The 12,879-nt window shown below is 37.4% G+C and overlaps 1 protein-coding gene across 5 annotated transcripts in view; it reads right to left on the bottom strand.

Annotated features, from left to right (window-relative positions):
* Nucleotides 1-12,879, bottom strand: part of LOC131677707 (protein roadkill) — a 395,312-nt gene that overhangs the window by 19,080 nt on the left and 363,353 nt on the right. For all 5 annotated transcript variants that reach the window (XM_058957692.1, XM_058957691.1, XM_058957690.1 and 2 more), the window contains exon 3: nucleotides 7,403-7,524. In XM_058957692.1, the coding sequence (XP_058813675.1) occupies nucleotides 7,403-7,524 (122 nt within the window). The remainder of the gene's footprint in view (nucleotides 1-7,402; nucleotides 7,525-12,879) is intronic.

Here is a 12,879-nt window from a genome sequence, read left to right as displayed (position 1 = left end):
TGCTGTCGAATGTTTTGTTAATTTTTATGACATTCGGCGCACTAACGTAATTCCAATTTTTCTTCAAATGCTCTAAATAAACGTACTAATATTAATATTGTATCATTATGAAATGTATAAAAATTTGATTTCTAGGAAAAGTTGTGGGGTGTCGGTTTTACCCACAGTGTCGGTTTTTCCCACAATTCCCCTAAATATTGCGGGAGATAGATTTCCAGTCATGGACCCTTTCCAAAAAACGTCTGCGGGAACACGCAGCACAACCGCCGTTTTGTGACAAAATTGCTATTTTTTTGTGCTTCACAACTAGTATTATAAATCCCATTTTACTAGACCTCGAATCACCTATTCATTGCGGCAAGAATAAATCCCGAAATATGCCTATCTTTTCGAGCTCTACAGTGGTGTAACTCCTTAAAACATTTTAAACTGGGTGAGGATTTGTAAACAAAGTTGTAATGAGCTCAAAGTTCAATAATGACTTTGAATATTAATTTAAATTTATTGAACTGGAATGCTCGTTCATTAGAAACGTGTGAAGGCGAATTTTTTAACATTTCGAGGGGATGTAATGCGTATATTGCCGTTTAAACCGGAACTTGAATGATTACTAAATATTAAATTTAAGAGTAACCTTAATTTTGTTATTGGAAATTGAAGTCAAAACCGATCTTGGTATCAAAGGCAGCAACCTTTTCAATCCACTGGTGAGCAAACTAATTTCTTGAAAGGAGGTCCTGGATAAGGAAAGGGTGGGGATTAGACCGGCAACAATTTTGACTTTTTTTTGGAACACTGCTAATTCAAATGGTAATTGGATGCACAAATCATATGCAAAATATGAACTCTTAACGATAGTTCTAGTTCACTCACAAGAGGTGGGGATACTTGAACCACTCCATGGGGATAGTTGAACCATTATCCAGACCATCATAAAACACGTAGAACCATACGAAAAAAGTTCGTCCATTCTGTATATTGCGCAAAAAAATAATTTCATGTGCATGTTTATAGTATAAAAACCATATAATAAATTATTTGTTTTTGTTTTTGATATTTTTGTGTTCTTTCCTTTCTCCCATCGTGTTTTTCGTTGATCAATTTCATTTATGGTGAGTCGGTAGTGATGCTACTTCTTCCTCGTCCATTCCTAATTTCTAGACTTACGTTGTTGAGCTTTTGGGAATCTGCGCGTTTCTGGAAATTAACCTGGTAGAAACCTATACTTTCTGCCAGGCGATGGAACATTCTAGGTATATTCAGTGAGATCTCAGACTGATTTGATTCGTAGCCGCTAAAAGAAGTTTCTACACTGCTCAATCCGAATCATTGTGTATTTTACCTGCTCGACGTACTCTATGCCCCTTCTTAAGATTGTAAATTAGCGCAGACTTCATAGTTACACTCATAGTCAAGCCTGTTTGCGTTTAGCGTTTATAGTTGCACATTATTTTGACAACCCTTAACAAAAAAATATAAAAATCCGAACATAAAAGTGGTTCATGCCATGAGCAAATTTGAATTAATATTAACCCATTCATGCCCATGTTGTTTGTGGACAACAACGTTTTTAAACAGCAATAACTTTTGCTTGAGGCAAGATTTGTTCATAAAAACAAGTAAGGCTAGTAAATGTGACTATTGCCTTTTATTTGAGTACTAACAGCTACAAGGATCGGCTATAGAACCGTAGCTATTGCAGTTAGTCTGATTGGATTCCAATGGAGCAGTGCTGCCATAGATAGTTTACGTTGACGACGAAAAATGAATTTTTCATATATCTTCGTTATGTTGCAATATTATTGAAAACTGATAAAACTTATCAATTTTGAGTGTCTTTGGCTGCGTTTTCCACGCAATTGGACTATTGTAAATATTCTAGGAGAATTGTATTGAGCGTTGAAAGGTAAAAATTGAGCAGCTTCTAGCACTGCGAGGGAAGCACCTATCTTTATGAAAAATGGCTTTTCGTGTTTCTTGACCCCACCGTTTTCAAGGAAAAATAGTTTTGAAATCCTACATGCACTAGAAAAAAGTTGGGCATGAAAGGGTTAAGCTGGCAGGAAATATTTACCTTTGCAAATTTCTATTTTCTATCTATTTCATATTTTGCACCTACTTACAATAACGAAAACCTTTATGATGTTTAATCTCACAGAAGGGACACCACAAATTTTTTTCAAAAAAATCGTGAGGTCTGAATTGAGGCAACTTTTAATCTACAATAACTTTGATTATCTATAAAAGTGACAACAAACACTTCACGCTATCGCAAATGCGTGTGAGGGTAGCTTACCGCCAGAGCCACCAAAACGCATAAGGTTTGCACTAAAATTCGTAGAATGTGACGTAATATCCTTAGTGGTTCACCTATCCCCGTGGTTCAAATATCCTCACTCTCCCCTAATGCTCAAAGTAATTCCAAAGGAAAACTATATTTTAACTATTTTAGGCCCAACTTTTTCTAAGGCATACAGGGCTTCAAAACTATTTTTCCTTAGAACACTTTGAGGTCAAGAAACACGAAAAACTAATTTCGATCAATATAAGTGTTGTTCTCGCAGTGCTAGAAGCAGCTCAATTTTTAACTTCAATGCTCAATACAATTCTTCTAGAATTCTTACAATAGTCCAATTGCATGGAAAAGGTAATCAAAAATACGGATTGACAGATTTTATCAGTTCTCAATAATATTTAAAGATAACGAAAATATATTAAAATTTATTTTTTCACCGTTTACTTAAACTGTCCCTGGCAGCACTGTTTCAAGGGAATCCAATTATACTAATTGCAATAACTTCAGTTCTACGGATAATACTTACAACTGTTGAAACTCAAATGAAAGGTAGTGATCACAGATATTAGTCTTACTTATTATTGTGAGAAAATCTTACCTAAATCAAAAGTTATAGATGTTTAAAAACGTTGTTGTTTATAGCAAACATGGGCATGAAATGTTAAATGATTGCTCTGCGGGTTATTATTCAGTTTTAATTCTAAATGAATCTACATGCTGTTCGTCTGTAAGGAATCCATCAACAATTGATGTGGTTTTGAAAGATTAAACTCACATTTTTCTCCACTAAGGAGAAAATAGCTTTAAACCACTTTGCGCGTTAAGGACACGAAACCTACAACTAAACTAGTTATTGGAGGTGCTTCAAGTTCCTCTCATCAGAATCCGACACTAACTTAGTAAACGGTAGTTTAAACTGATAAGAATTAATGAATCCAAACATGCAAAGCCAAACCAAGTTTCGGTTCATTATTTCTCATTAGCTTAAACAGAATTTCTTTTCTCACGGGACATCACGTAGGACTAGACTGCCCATGATCGCATATTCGTCCCATTTTCTATGGGATTGTCTATCGTTATGGGACTGATTTGCGTTCATAGGCAGTAGAGGTTTGCTCAGAAACACAAATCGTGTTTTCGTTTTTTTTTGGACCTAGCGTCAATCCGGCAATTTTTCTGAAGAAAAAGGCGTAATCCTAATTAGAACATACCTATTTCTAGGTAGTTCAAATTTCATATGACATTCAACATACTTATTACTCGTTAGAGCTACTAACATGATAAAGCAAAATACCTCAGAAAGCCATTACGCTGGATTTGCTTTTCCAGGCATTGAAAATGCATTCGACAGTGTTTGGCACATTAATTGCCGAATGTGGGATTTCAATTTTACAATTTACGTAATAAAAATAATTCAAAATTATCTAATTGGACGTAACTTACAGGTAAATTATCAAAATTGTAAATCTGATATGCTACCCATTAGAACAAGCATTACATAATCATACTTTGTCCTCTGATCTTCCAAAGCGATCCGTAGGCTGCAAAAAGTCCTTTTCTGTGATAATACTAGCGCCTCTGCTACGGGTAGAAGTCTAAGATTGCAATAGTTTGAATATTTTCAATCACTACCTAAAAAACATGGAAAATTTTCACTGACGCAGAAAAACACCATTGATAGTTTTCCCGCATAAGCCAAGAGTTTCTTCTCCTAAATGAAACAATAATCATATTGTTAAATTCAATTGTTTAAAGTTACCATGGTCAAATAAATCTAACTTTTCAAGACTACATTGAAGGAATCCAAGCAAAATGCAGCAAATATTAAATATATCTTATAAACAAGAATTCTAAATTCTACCTATAGAATAAACTAGTATTTTAAACAAATATTGACACCGGCAATGCTATAAATGCAGAGCCAATTTGGGCAAGTTGCTACCAGAAAAAACGTTTAAACAAAGTTCTGAAAATGATTTTAAGGTGTCCTTCCTGGTTTAGCACAAACGGGTTATAGAGACTTGCAAACATACAGGATGCGTCATCTGGATGTATCCTATTTCAACGTTGAACAACTCCGCCATTTTCCAGCCGATTTTGACAGATAAATTGAAACGTCATTTAGTGCCATTTTAGCTATGAATCGATTTACACCAAAGAACGCGCTGAAATCGTAGCGCTTTACATTGAAAACGATCGTTCAATAGTGAAAACAGTGCGTGCATATCGTAAACAATATGGCAGGCATTCGGCACCTACACACAATACAATCCGTAATTTGGTGAAAAGTTTCTTTGAGTACGAGTCTGTAGCAACTCCCCAGATTCCTATTCGACACATTTGCACACCTATTTGCCACACCGCAGCCGCTACAATCAAGTTCATGCAGAGCAAATTCCCAGGACGCGGTGGTGATTTGGAATGGCGTCGTCGTTCTCCGGATTTAACGGTACCAGACTTTTTTCTGTGGTGTTACTTGAAAAGTAAAGTTTATTCTAGCAAACCTGAGAACCTTGACGAACTCAAAGCTAATATACGAGCTGAAATTGCTGCGATTAAGCCCGAAATGCTGTCCAATGTCATGCAAAATGCTCGCAAAAGAGCTGCTTTTTGTTTATCAAATTGGGGTGGTCATTAAATCGACGTTGTATTCTAAACCTGGTTTATAGTAAATGGCATAAAATATCCTAAAAAACGGGTTAACTTGTGAAAATAAGCTGAAAATGGCGAAGTTGTTCAATGTTGAAAAAGGATACATTTAGCTGGCGCACCCTGTGCAAACATTAGAAATTACGACGAATAATAGGAGAAAAATATCTTCAGAAAATAGGGGAACATGGGGAGACTTGACCAAGCGCAGAATTCTATTATAGGCTATAACGTGTTCTATTAGGTTCTTAATTTTTTTTCAAAAATATTTTTATACTAGTTTCGGTTCGTTTAATTTTAAAAGTTTGAAATGAAAAATACTTTCCTTACAGAAAAGATTCCATATTTAAAAAAAATTGCGTTAAATGATGTAATTTTGTGTGGACATATCTACTCGTCTAATAATTACTTCTAAAGTACTCATACATTATTTTATACTTTATGAACTAGTGAAATGATTTTACATAAATCGGAACATTGAAAAAGCTATTACTAAAATTTGCACGGGATTGAACGCAATAACTAATGTTGGGGAGACTTGGCCAAGATTTTATGGGGAGACATGACCAATAAGCCGAAGAAAAATAAAAGTTTTCTGATATCTACTATGCTGTCGTACCTACTGTTAGTGTTAATCACGTCACAAAAAAATCCCACATCAAGCACCAGGCTATATCTTTTTGTACTAGTAAACAAAGTTAGTAGTAATATGGCTGATTTCGTGACGTGTTAATATGCAATGTAAGCAGTACAGTTAATTCTTAAAAGGAAATGCATTAAAAACAGGCGAAATTTATGAAATGTAACCCTTTTATATTTTTTACTGCTACCTGATGACCTCGAGAATAGAGCTTCCATTTCCCGACGGTTTTCAGCTTCCCAGGATTCGGGAAATTAATATTAACTTTCCCGGGAAATCCCGGGATCCCGGGAATACAGAAGAAAAATAAAAAGGTGAATTATATTCTTGAAAATAAAAGAATAAATTAAAAAGTTTTCAAACCCGTTTGATTGCATGTACATATGTCAAATTTGAAAACATCGATTTACCACAATTCCATTTGCATAAACGAACGTGATTTAATGTGAATGTAATGCAAGCGTGTGCATTGCGAAAAGGGAAAAATCCTTACTAATGGACACCTCACCCTATGCTTTCTACCCACTCGGGCGTAAAGTGTTTCGCCGCCCCTGAAGCCTACCATCGATTTCCTGTTACGGGCAAGTATCTGGATTAGACCATCTAGAAACATTCGTTATTTTAAATAGCGTTTGCATTGAGCATGATATCACTACAAACCATATTTCCTACAGAATTTCATTTGCAGAACCTAAGTCTTTTGGAATAAATTAAAAAAAAAATTTCCCGGGATTCCCGAATCCCGGGAATAAGAAAACACAATTTCCCGGGAATCTGGAATCCCGGGAAATCCAAAAATCCCTGGATTCCCGGGAAATAAATTTCCGGGATGGAAGCTCTACTCGAGAATATGGAACAAAAAGATTACAGTATTATTTGTCATTATTTTTAAAAATTCCAAAAAACGATCTCAGACAAACTTTTATAACTTTTGAAAAAGTAAATTAAAAATTCCGCGAAAAATTATGAACACGAACAATACCCTTTTACATTATATCTCAATGACTTTGGAAGGATTGAAAACTGTTTTTTGAGATTTATGCAAGTTTAACTGAAAACCTGATCAAGTCTCGCCATGTTCCCCTACCTATTAATATTGGACACAGTTTATTCGTCCCATGCCGTCACGAGAACCCGCCACAGACTCATTTCATTTCGGCTTGTAATATAGACACATTCTTTCGTGACGTTACAACGATTTGACGAATCTTCATTAGACAAATGTGTTATAACTTTATCATATGAACGCCTACATCAAAACTTATTACAGATTCAGAAAGTAGACAAGATTTCACGAAAAATTAACTGAATATACTGGAAAAAGATTGTTTCATAACCGATAATGTAACGTGACGTTACAACGCGTCACAAATTAGGATTTTCAACGTATTTCAATAAAAGTCAAATCATCAAATACTAGTATATTCAGTTTATGTTGATTGAATATTTCGTGAAATTTTGTCTACTTTCCAAATCTGTAATAAGTTTTAATGTAGGCATTCATTTGATAAAGTTATAACATATTTGTCGCATGAAGATTCGTCAAATCGTTGTAAACGTCACGAAAGAATGTGTCTATAGCGTTTATAATTAAGTCAACAATTAATTAAATTCTTGAATGAAGGAAACTATTGTCTTCCCACGCTAAATTCCTAAATCCCTCGCTCGTATTTCATCCAATCAATGTTTATTTTGATGTCATACAAAACATTGATCGGATTAGCCCGGTTCGTATCGTACATCGCTTGAAACAAAGATTTGCAAACGCAACTGTCACATGAAAATTCTGCTGTCAGGAAAAAAATAAACACACTTACCATTTGAGTTTGTCGTTAGCACCTGCGGAGAATGTGGAGGATTTCAGCACTTCGCCCATCTCTTCCCGACAGAAGCTGAAATTGTTGATAGTCCACATGTAACTGAATTTAACGACTTTGACCTGTAGAAAAAAAAAACAAGAGAGAAAAAAGTCAGCGTTGAAGGGACAAAAAACACCGTTAATCTATTCAGTAGAACATTAATCGATGCCAGTTCATATTTCCACTCGGGAGGAAGGTGCCGCACTCGTGTTAAAGTTAAATATTAAGTATCGTGAAACGAAATGAAACGGTGGAAGTGAAATACAGAAAGAAAACCAAAAAAAACAGTTGAAGGCACGTTTTCTTTTCTTTCACCTTCGCCTGGCTTTGGTTTTCTCCCAGGCTCTTAAGTAACAATAAAGCTTGATCGATGGCTGGGAACGCGGGGGACTGGGGGGTGGACGTGCGACGATTCATCCACGAGGCGCAACGCGAAGTCGCAGACACAACAGACAGAAAGCGCGCGCGCCATGGAGCAACCGTAGCGCGCACATGGGTTATGTAAAAGAAGCGAAAAAAAAGAGAAAATCGCCTTTCCTTTCGATAGCTGGTCGTAACCAGATAGATATTATAGTAATTCAGTTTCATTTTGAAGATATATTTTCTCTCCTCGAGGTCATCGTCGGTAGCGGTTGGGGTCGTTGATGTGGCCAGTTCCGAATCACTTCCGCCCGAGCAACTGCAGAAACATCCGCCAGGATCGTTCTCGGAGGTCTCGGAGGCAGTAGCCACCAGGACAGGATCGCTCGGCGTTGTAGGGATGGTTGTCGTCGACCGTATGGTGGCGGGTGTTATTGGGCACCTGGACGGAACTGCGGCCACCGGAGTGGTCGTCGATGCTGTCTGTAGGCACTTTTCATCCATCGTCGTGCAACACTCGGTAGGTAGGTGGTTTCACTTTGGCAAAACAGCTTGCCACACTTATGTAATCGCACTGTTTCACACTACGGTTGCCGTGGTTTGGTAACTTGCACTCGGGAATGGGACTTCTTTTTACGGGCTGATATCACATATGATTAGCTTATTGGCTTACAGCCTAGAACAAACAAACAAACGACACTCGCGTTGATATAATGGTTCGCATCGGTGAAACTATGGACTCGACGGACAAAGTAAAACTCGGATGCACGCGTACGCGCGGTACAACACTGACTTCTCCAAAAAGCGCAACGCAACACACAAGCCCGAAAGATCGACGCGCGGATACAACACGCCTGTTCGAGCCTCTGTGCGCGGAGAAAGAAAATTGGAGAGTGAGAGGCTTCGGCAGCCCAGTCGTCCGGGCAGCCCCATACACCGTTGTCAGCGGCAGCGGAAGGTAAAGTGGGTGCGAGCAGCAAGTGATAGGCTGAGCGGGTGGGTGAAAGAGTAAGAGAAAGAGAGCGAGGGAGAGACAGTAAAAGTACAGCGAAAAAGAAAGGCGTTCACCACGAAAGAAACTGTGTGTATGAAGAAAGACCCATAGGCGCTGCAATCTCCGCGATATGCCAACGTCTCCTCGGCCTGAAAGTGGTATTATGTAAGCGGAGAAATGGAGAAGGTTACCACCGCCGCCGGACGGACGTGCCGTTTGTTGTTGTTTTTATTAATGCCAGCCAAGGTGGGGAAGGGGACACTGGTAGTAAGTGGTAAGCGAGAGTGTGCCGAAGAGAAAGGTATTTTCGGTATAATTGGCTCGCATGGCGGAGGACACCTTGCCAGGTCCGGGAGTTTTTCGGGAAGGTGGAACTTTTGACAGTTTTCGGCAAAGCATAAGCGTGTAACCCTTTAGTATCCGTTTGAACATAGGAAGCGATAGGAATTGTACCCAAAGCAGTTATCCTTCAATCGGTTCCGCTACTCTTGATGCCCTCGTTCGGTACCAGAGACAATCTCTTCTGCGAGCAGAAGGTTAAGACGACAACCGTATACTGCTACTCGGAGGGCAGAAGCGGCAAGCTGGAACTGATTCATAATGCGCTCACTTCACTTTCGATTTCGAAAACCAACAAACAAAGCAACGAAAAAATGGAACGTACCGACCGCATAAATATGTGCATCGAATGCCCAATGGTCATACCGTGCGGTGGTAGGCCAGCAGCTGATTTGAAAGGATCGAGTTTTGACTGGGCCTCGCGACATCGTCATCGCTGTGGTTCCATTTTTCGGTTCAGGTCGGGTTCACTGGCAGAGGAATGGGCCGTTGAAAAAGTAAAAGAATAATTTGAACTACTTTCTAAAACCTTGAGATGTATATTGCGCTCAATGGATGAGGGGCTTTCTGTGTGTAATGTTCAGAAAAACCAGAGGCCATCCTATCACGAAAAATCGCTCGAAACTAATATATCTTAGTACATCAACGAATAATTTCCCGGTAATTCAAAATTATTCTTTAACAAAAATTTCGAAATGTTAGTAAGGGCAGGCTAATAAAATATATGAGTAAAAATTATTGATTTTTCAAAACGGGCATACTTCAAAAGCTATGACAAAATTGAGCTCCAATAGACAAGATTTTTTTTTTTAAATTTCGATTATAGAGGTTTTAATCCTCTGTGGGGAAAAATTTCTAACCCTATATGCGGGGTCGGGACTCGAACCCAGGTGCGCTGAGTACAAGGCAATCGATTTACCAACTCCGCTACGCCCACCCCCCACACAAGATAAAGGGAATATCTGATTCGCACGTTTGGTAATAATCTGATGTAGACAATGCCATATAGCGGTAGAAATGCGAGAAAGTTTGTTCGCCCCTGGTAAGACTAGGAAACGATTCAGAGTTGAACTGGCGGTGGCCATTATTTTCTGGAAATTTGTTACAAAGAAATTTAGAAATTACTAATCTGCCAAAAACCAATAAAACGATAATTGTTTTTGGAGAGAACGACTTTCAGAAAACGTCAGTGATGTACGAATCTCAGATTTAAGAGTCTACAAAACTGAGTGATCCACATACAATAGCTGTGCACCAACATCTTTACTACTAAAGATGTTGGATAGAAATTAATTATGGACCTTACTCATAAATCAAATTTTAGCTATTTATGTTAGATTGGGTAATTTTACTACTTTTTGGGAATGCTGAATAAGCACATGCTAGATGGAATGCGAGAGCTGAACACGGTAAGGAATTCTGGCCGAATTTATTAAAGTCGGGAGTGACCGACTGCACTAAGCAATCCACTGTGTGATCAATATGAACTGTGTGGAAGAGGAAATTTCTTCGGATTTGTCCTAATATGCCCTACGTACAAGAAGGGCCATAAACTCGCCTAATGATCGAAACATAACATCTCCTATCCGTTGTATAAATTCCGAGAATTCATCTTGGCGTGTCATCAACTGTTTGTGGATTTCAAGGAAGTGTACGATACAGTTTGAGGTACCGAATTGTGGCAAATAATGCTTGAACAAGTTGCTCCGGCAAAATTAGTTAAGTGTAAAAATACACATCCGACTCGTTTTTGACGTTAGATGAAATGAAACAGGACGATGTACTCTCTAATTTGAGTATGAACATGGGCATAATAACCTACAATTCGTAGTTGCTGCTCCGTGATTGACCAGAACAAACGAAATAGCACAGAAAATCAACGAATGGGGCCTGTGAGTAGCGATCTATCCTCAATGTGCACGTTTCGAGAATTCCATACTTTGAAATGCCAATAACAGCGCTGGCAACGCACTTGCAGTCATCGGGGAAACAATGTTGGTGTAACCAACGTTGTCATGGACTTCTGCATCTCCTCGTTTGCCACGGGAAGGGTTTTTTGTTAATAGGATGGGGTAAAGAGTTACACAAATCTGGATTCACCTTGATAACTGGTGCGATCTATGCAACTCTCAGAAGAGTTATCGTGTGTTTATAGCTCTGGGCAACCGGCTGCCGAGAATTTGATTGATTTATCGTTTGTTGAATTAATGTTGACATGCTCGGTTCCTAAAAAGCTACTTCAGCAGCGGGCAGTCGACAGTCATATATATAGTGCATATACTACTCCAAAGCATATGAAAGTACTCAATACAATGAGAACAATTTATATAATTGATTGATTATTTAACGGCTAAAAGTAAGCCAATAAATATGACAGATTTGTGCTAATATGACTGTCGCAAATTGGTAACTGGATTTCGAATCTTCTTGAGAACTCTCATGCATAATTCAAAAGTCATCATTCATACAGACTAGACCATGTGTATTCCCCACGCACATTAAATGTCCAGTGGATTAGTTTCCTAATTGCTTAAATAAACAAACAAAGAAATTAGTTGGCTCAATGCAGAAGAAGTGTCAGCTCGATTCAAAGAACATTTAAAATTACCTACGAAAATAGATGTGCAATTCTGAATATAACGAAATGAAGACTGCTTAATTATTTGCATTAAAATAAGATTGGAGAAAATTGTTGTTGTTTTTTTATTTTTACAAAAATGTATTTGCGTTTTGCGATTCAAAATACTTACTATATTGACAATTTGATTACTGCTTTGTTTTTTGACATGTGTTGTGGCTAATTTTGGTTGATTGTGAAAAATTTCTAACCCCATGTGCAAGGGTTGGGAATCGAACCCATGTGAGCTGCATATAAGGCAATCAACTTACTAACTAAGCTATGACCATTCCCTGACATTTTTTCTATTTCTTCATTATTTGCCATATTCACCAAAATTTGTCCTATTTTTGCTACTGTTTGGTAATTTTGCTATTTCTGCAGTTAAACTGTTTTCCGTATCTTCTATATTTTCATGGCTGCTTTTCTGCTATTTCAATTATATTTACTACTTTTGCTATTTTAACTATTTCTGTTTGCTATACTGCCGTAATACGCATATTTATCCCATGTTCTATGGGATTCCCTATATACATGGGACAATTATGCGTATAACGGCAGTATAGTTTCCAGTCTTTCATGCACTATATTTTCACTACTGCCTTTAGTTATTTTGCTTTTTCGATACCGTAAACCGGGGTGACTTTGAACATCGGGGTGACTTTGATCACTCACTTTTTTCGTAGATCGCTCATTAAACCAGAATAGTCTACCGAATCATTTTAATTTGAAATGATTTTTTCTCTAAACTTATAAAATACTGATTTGTTATACATTTTGAGTATATTGTTCGGTTTTTGAGAACAAAAACCACAAAAAACCGAAATTTGACTTTACCTTATTTTTACGAAGCTTCGTAGAGTGTCTATTTTTTAAAACAAATAAATCTCAGATTTGAGAAAGAGTAAGAAATTACAAGCGAGTTTTTATTTGATGTGCCAAATTTGGATTTAAGAGTTTGTTTATTTTAAATGCATTTTTTGTGAAACTAGTTGGCAATTATTTCAAATTATTTTAAGTTAAAATTCGCAACATTTTTTATTGTTCAATATTCCAACGTGATAAAATAGATGAAACTTTTTGTACATTGATAATGCAATGAAATAAACTAATTTTAGCAATTTT

Source organism: Topomyia yanbarensis, chromosome 1 (genome assembly GCF_030247195.1).
Source record: "Topomyia yanbarensis strain Yona2022 chromosome 1, ASM3024719v1, whole genome shotgun sequence".
Taxonomy (NCBI): domain Eukaryota; kingdom Metazoa; phylum Arthropoda; class Insecta; order Diptera; family Culicidae; genus Topomyia; species Topomyia yanbarensis.
This window is presented reverse-complemented; position numbering and strand designations above follow the sequence as displayed.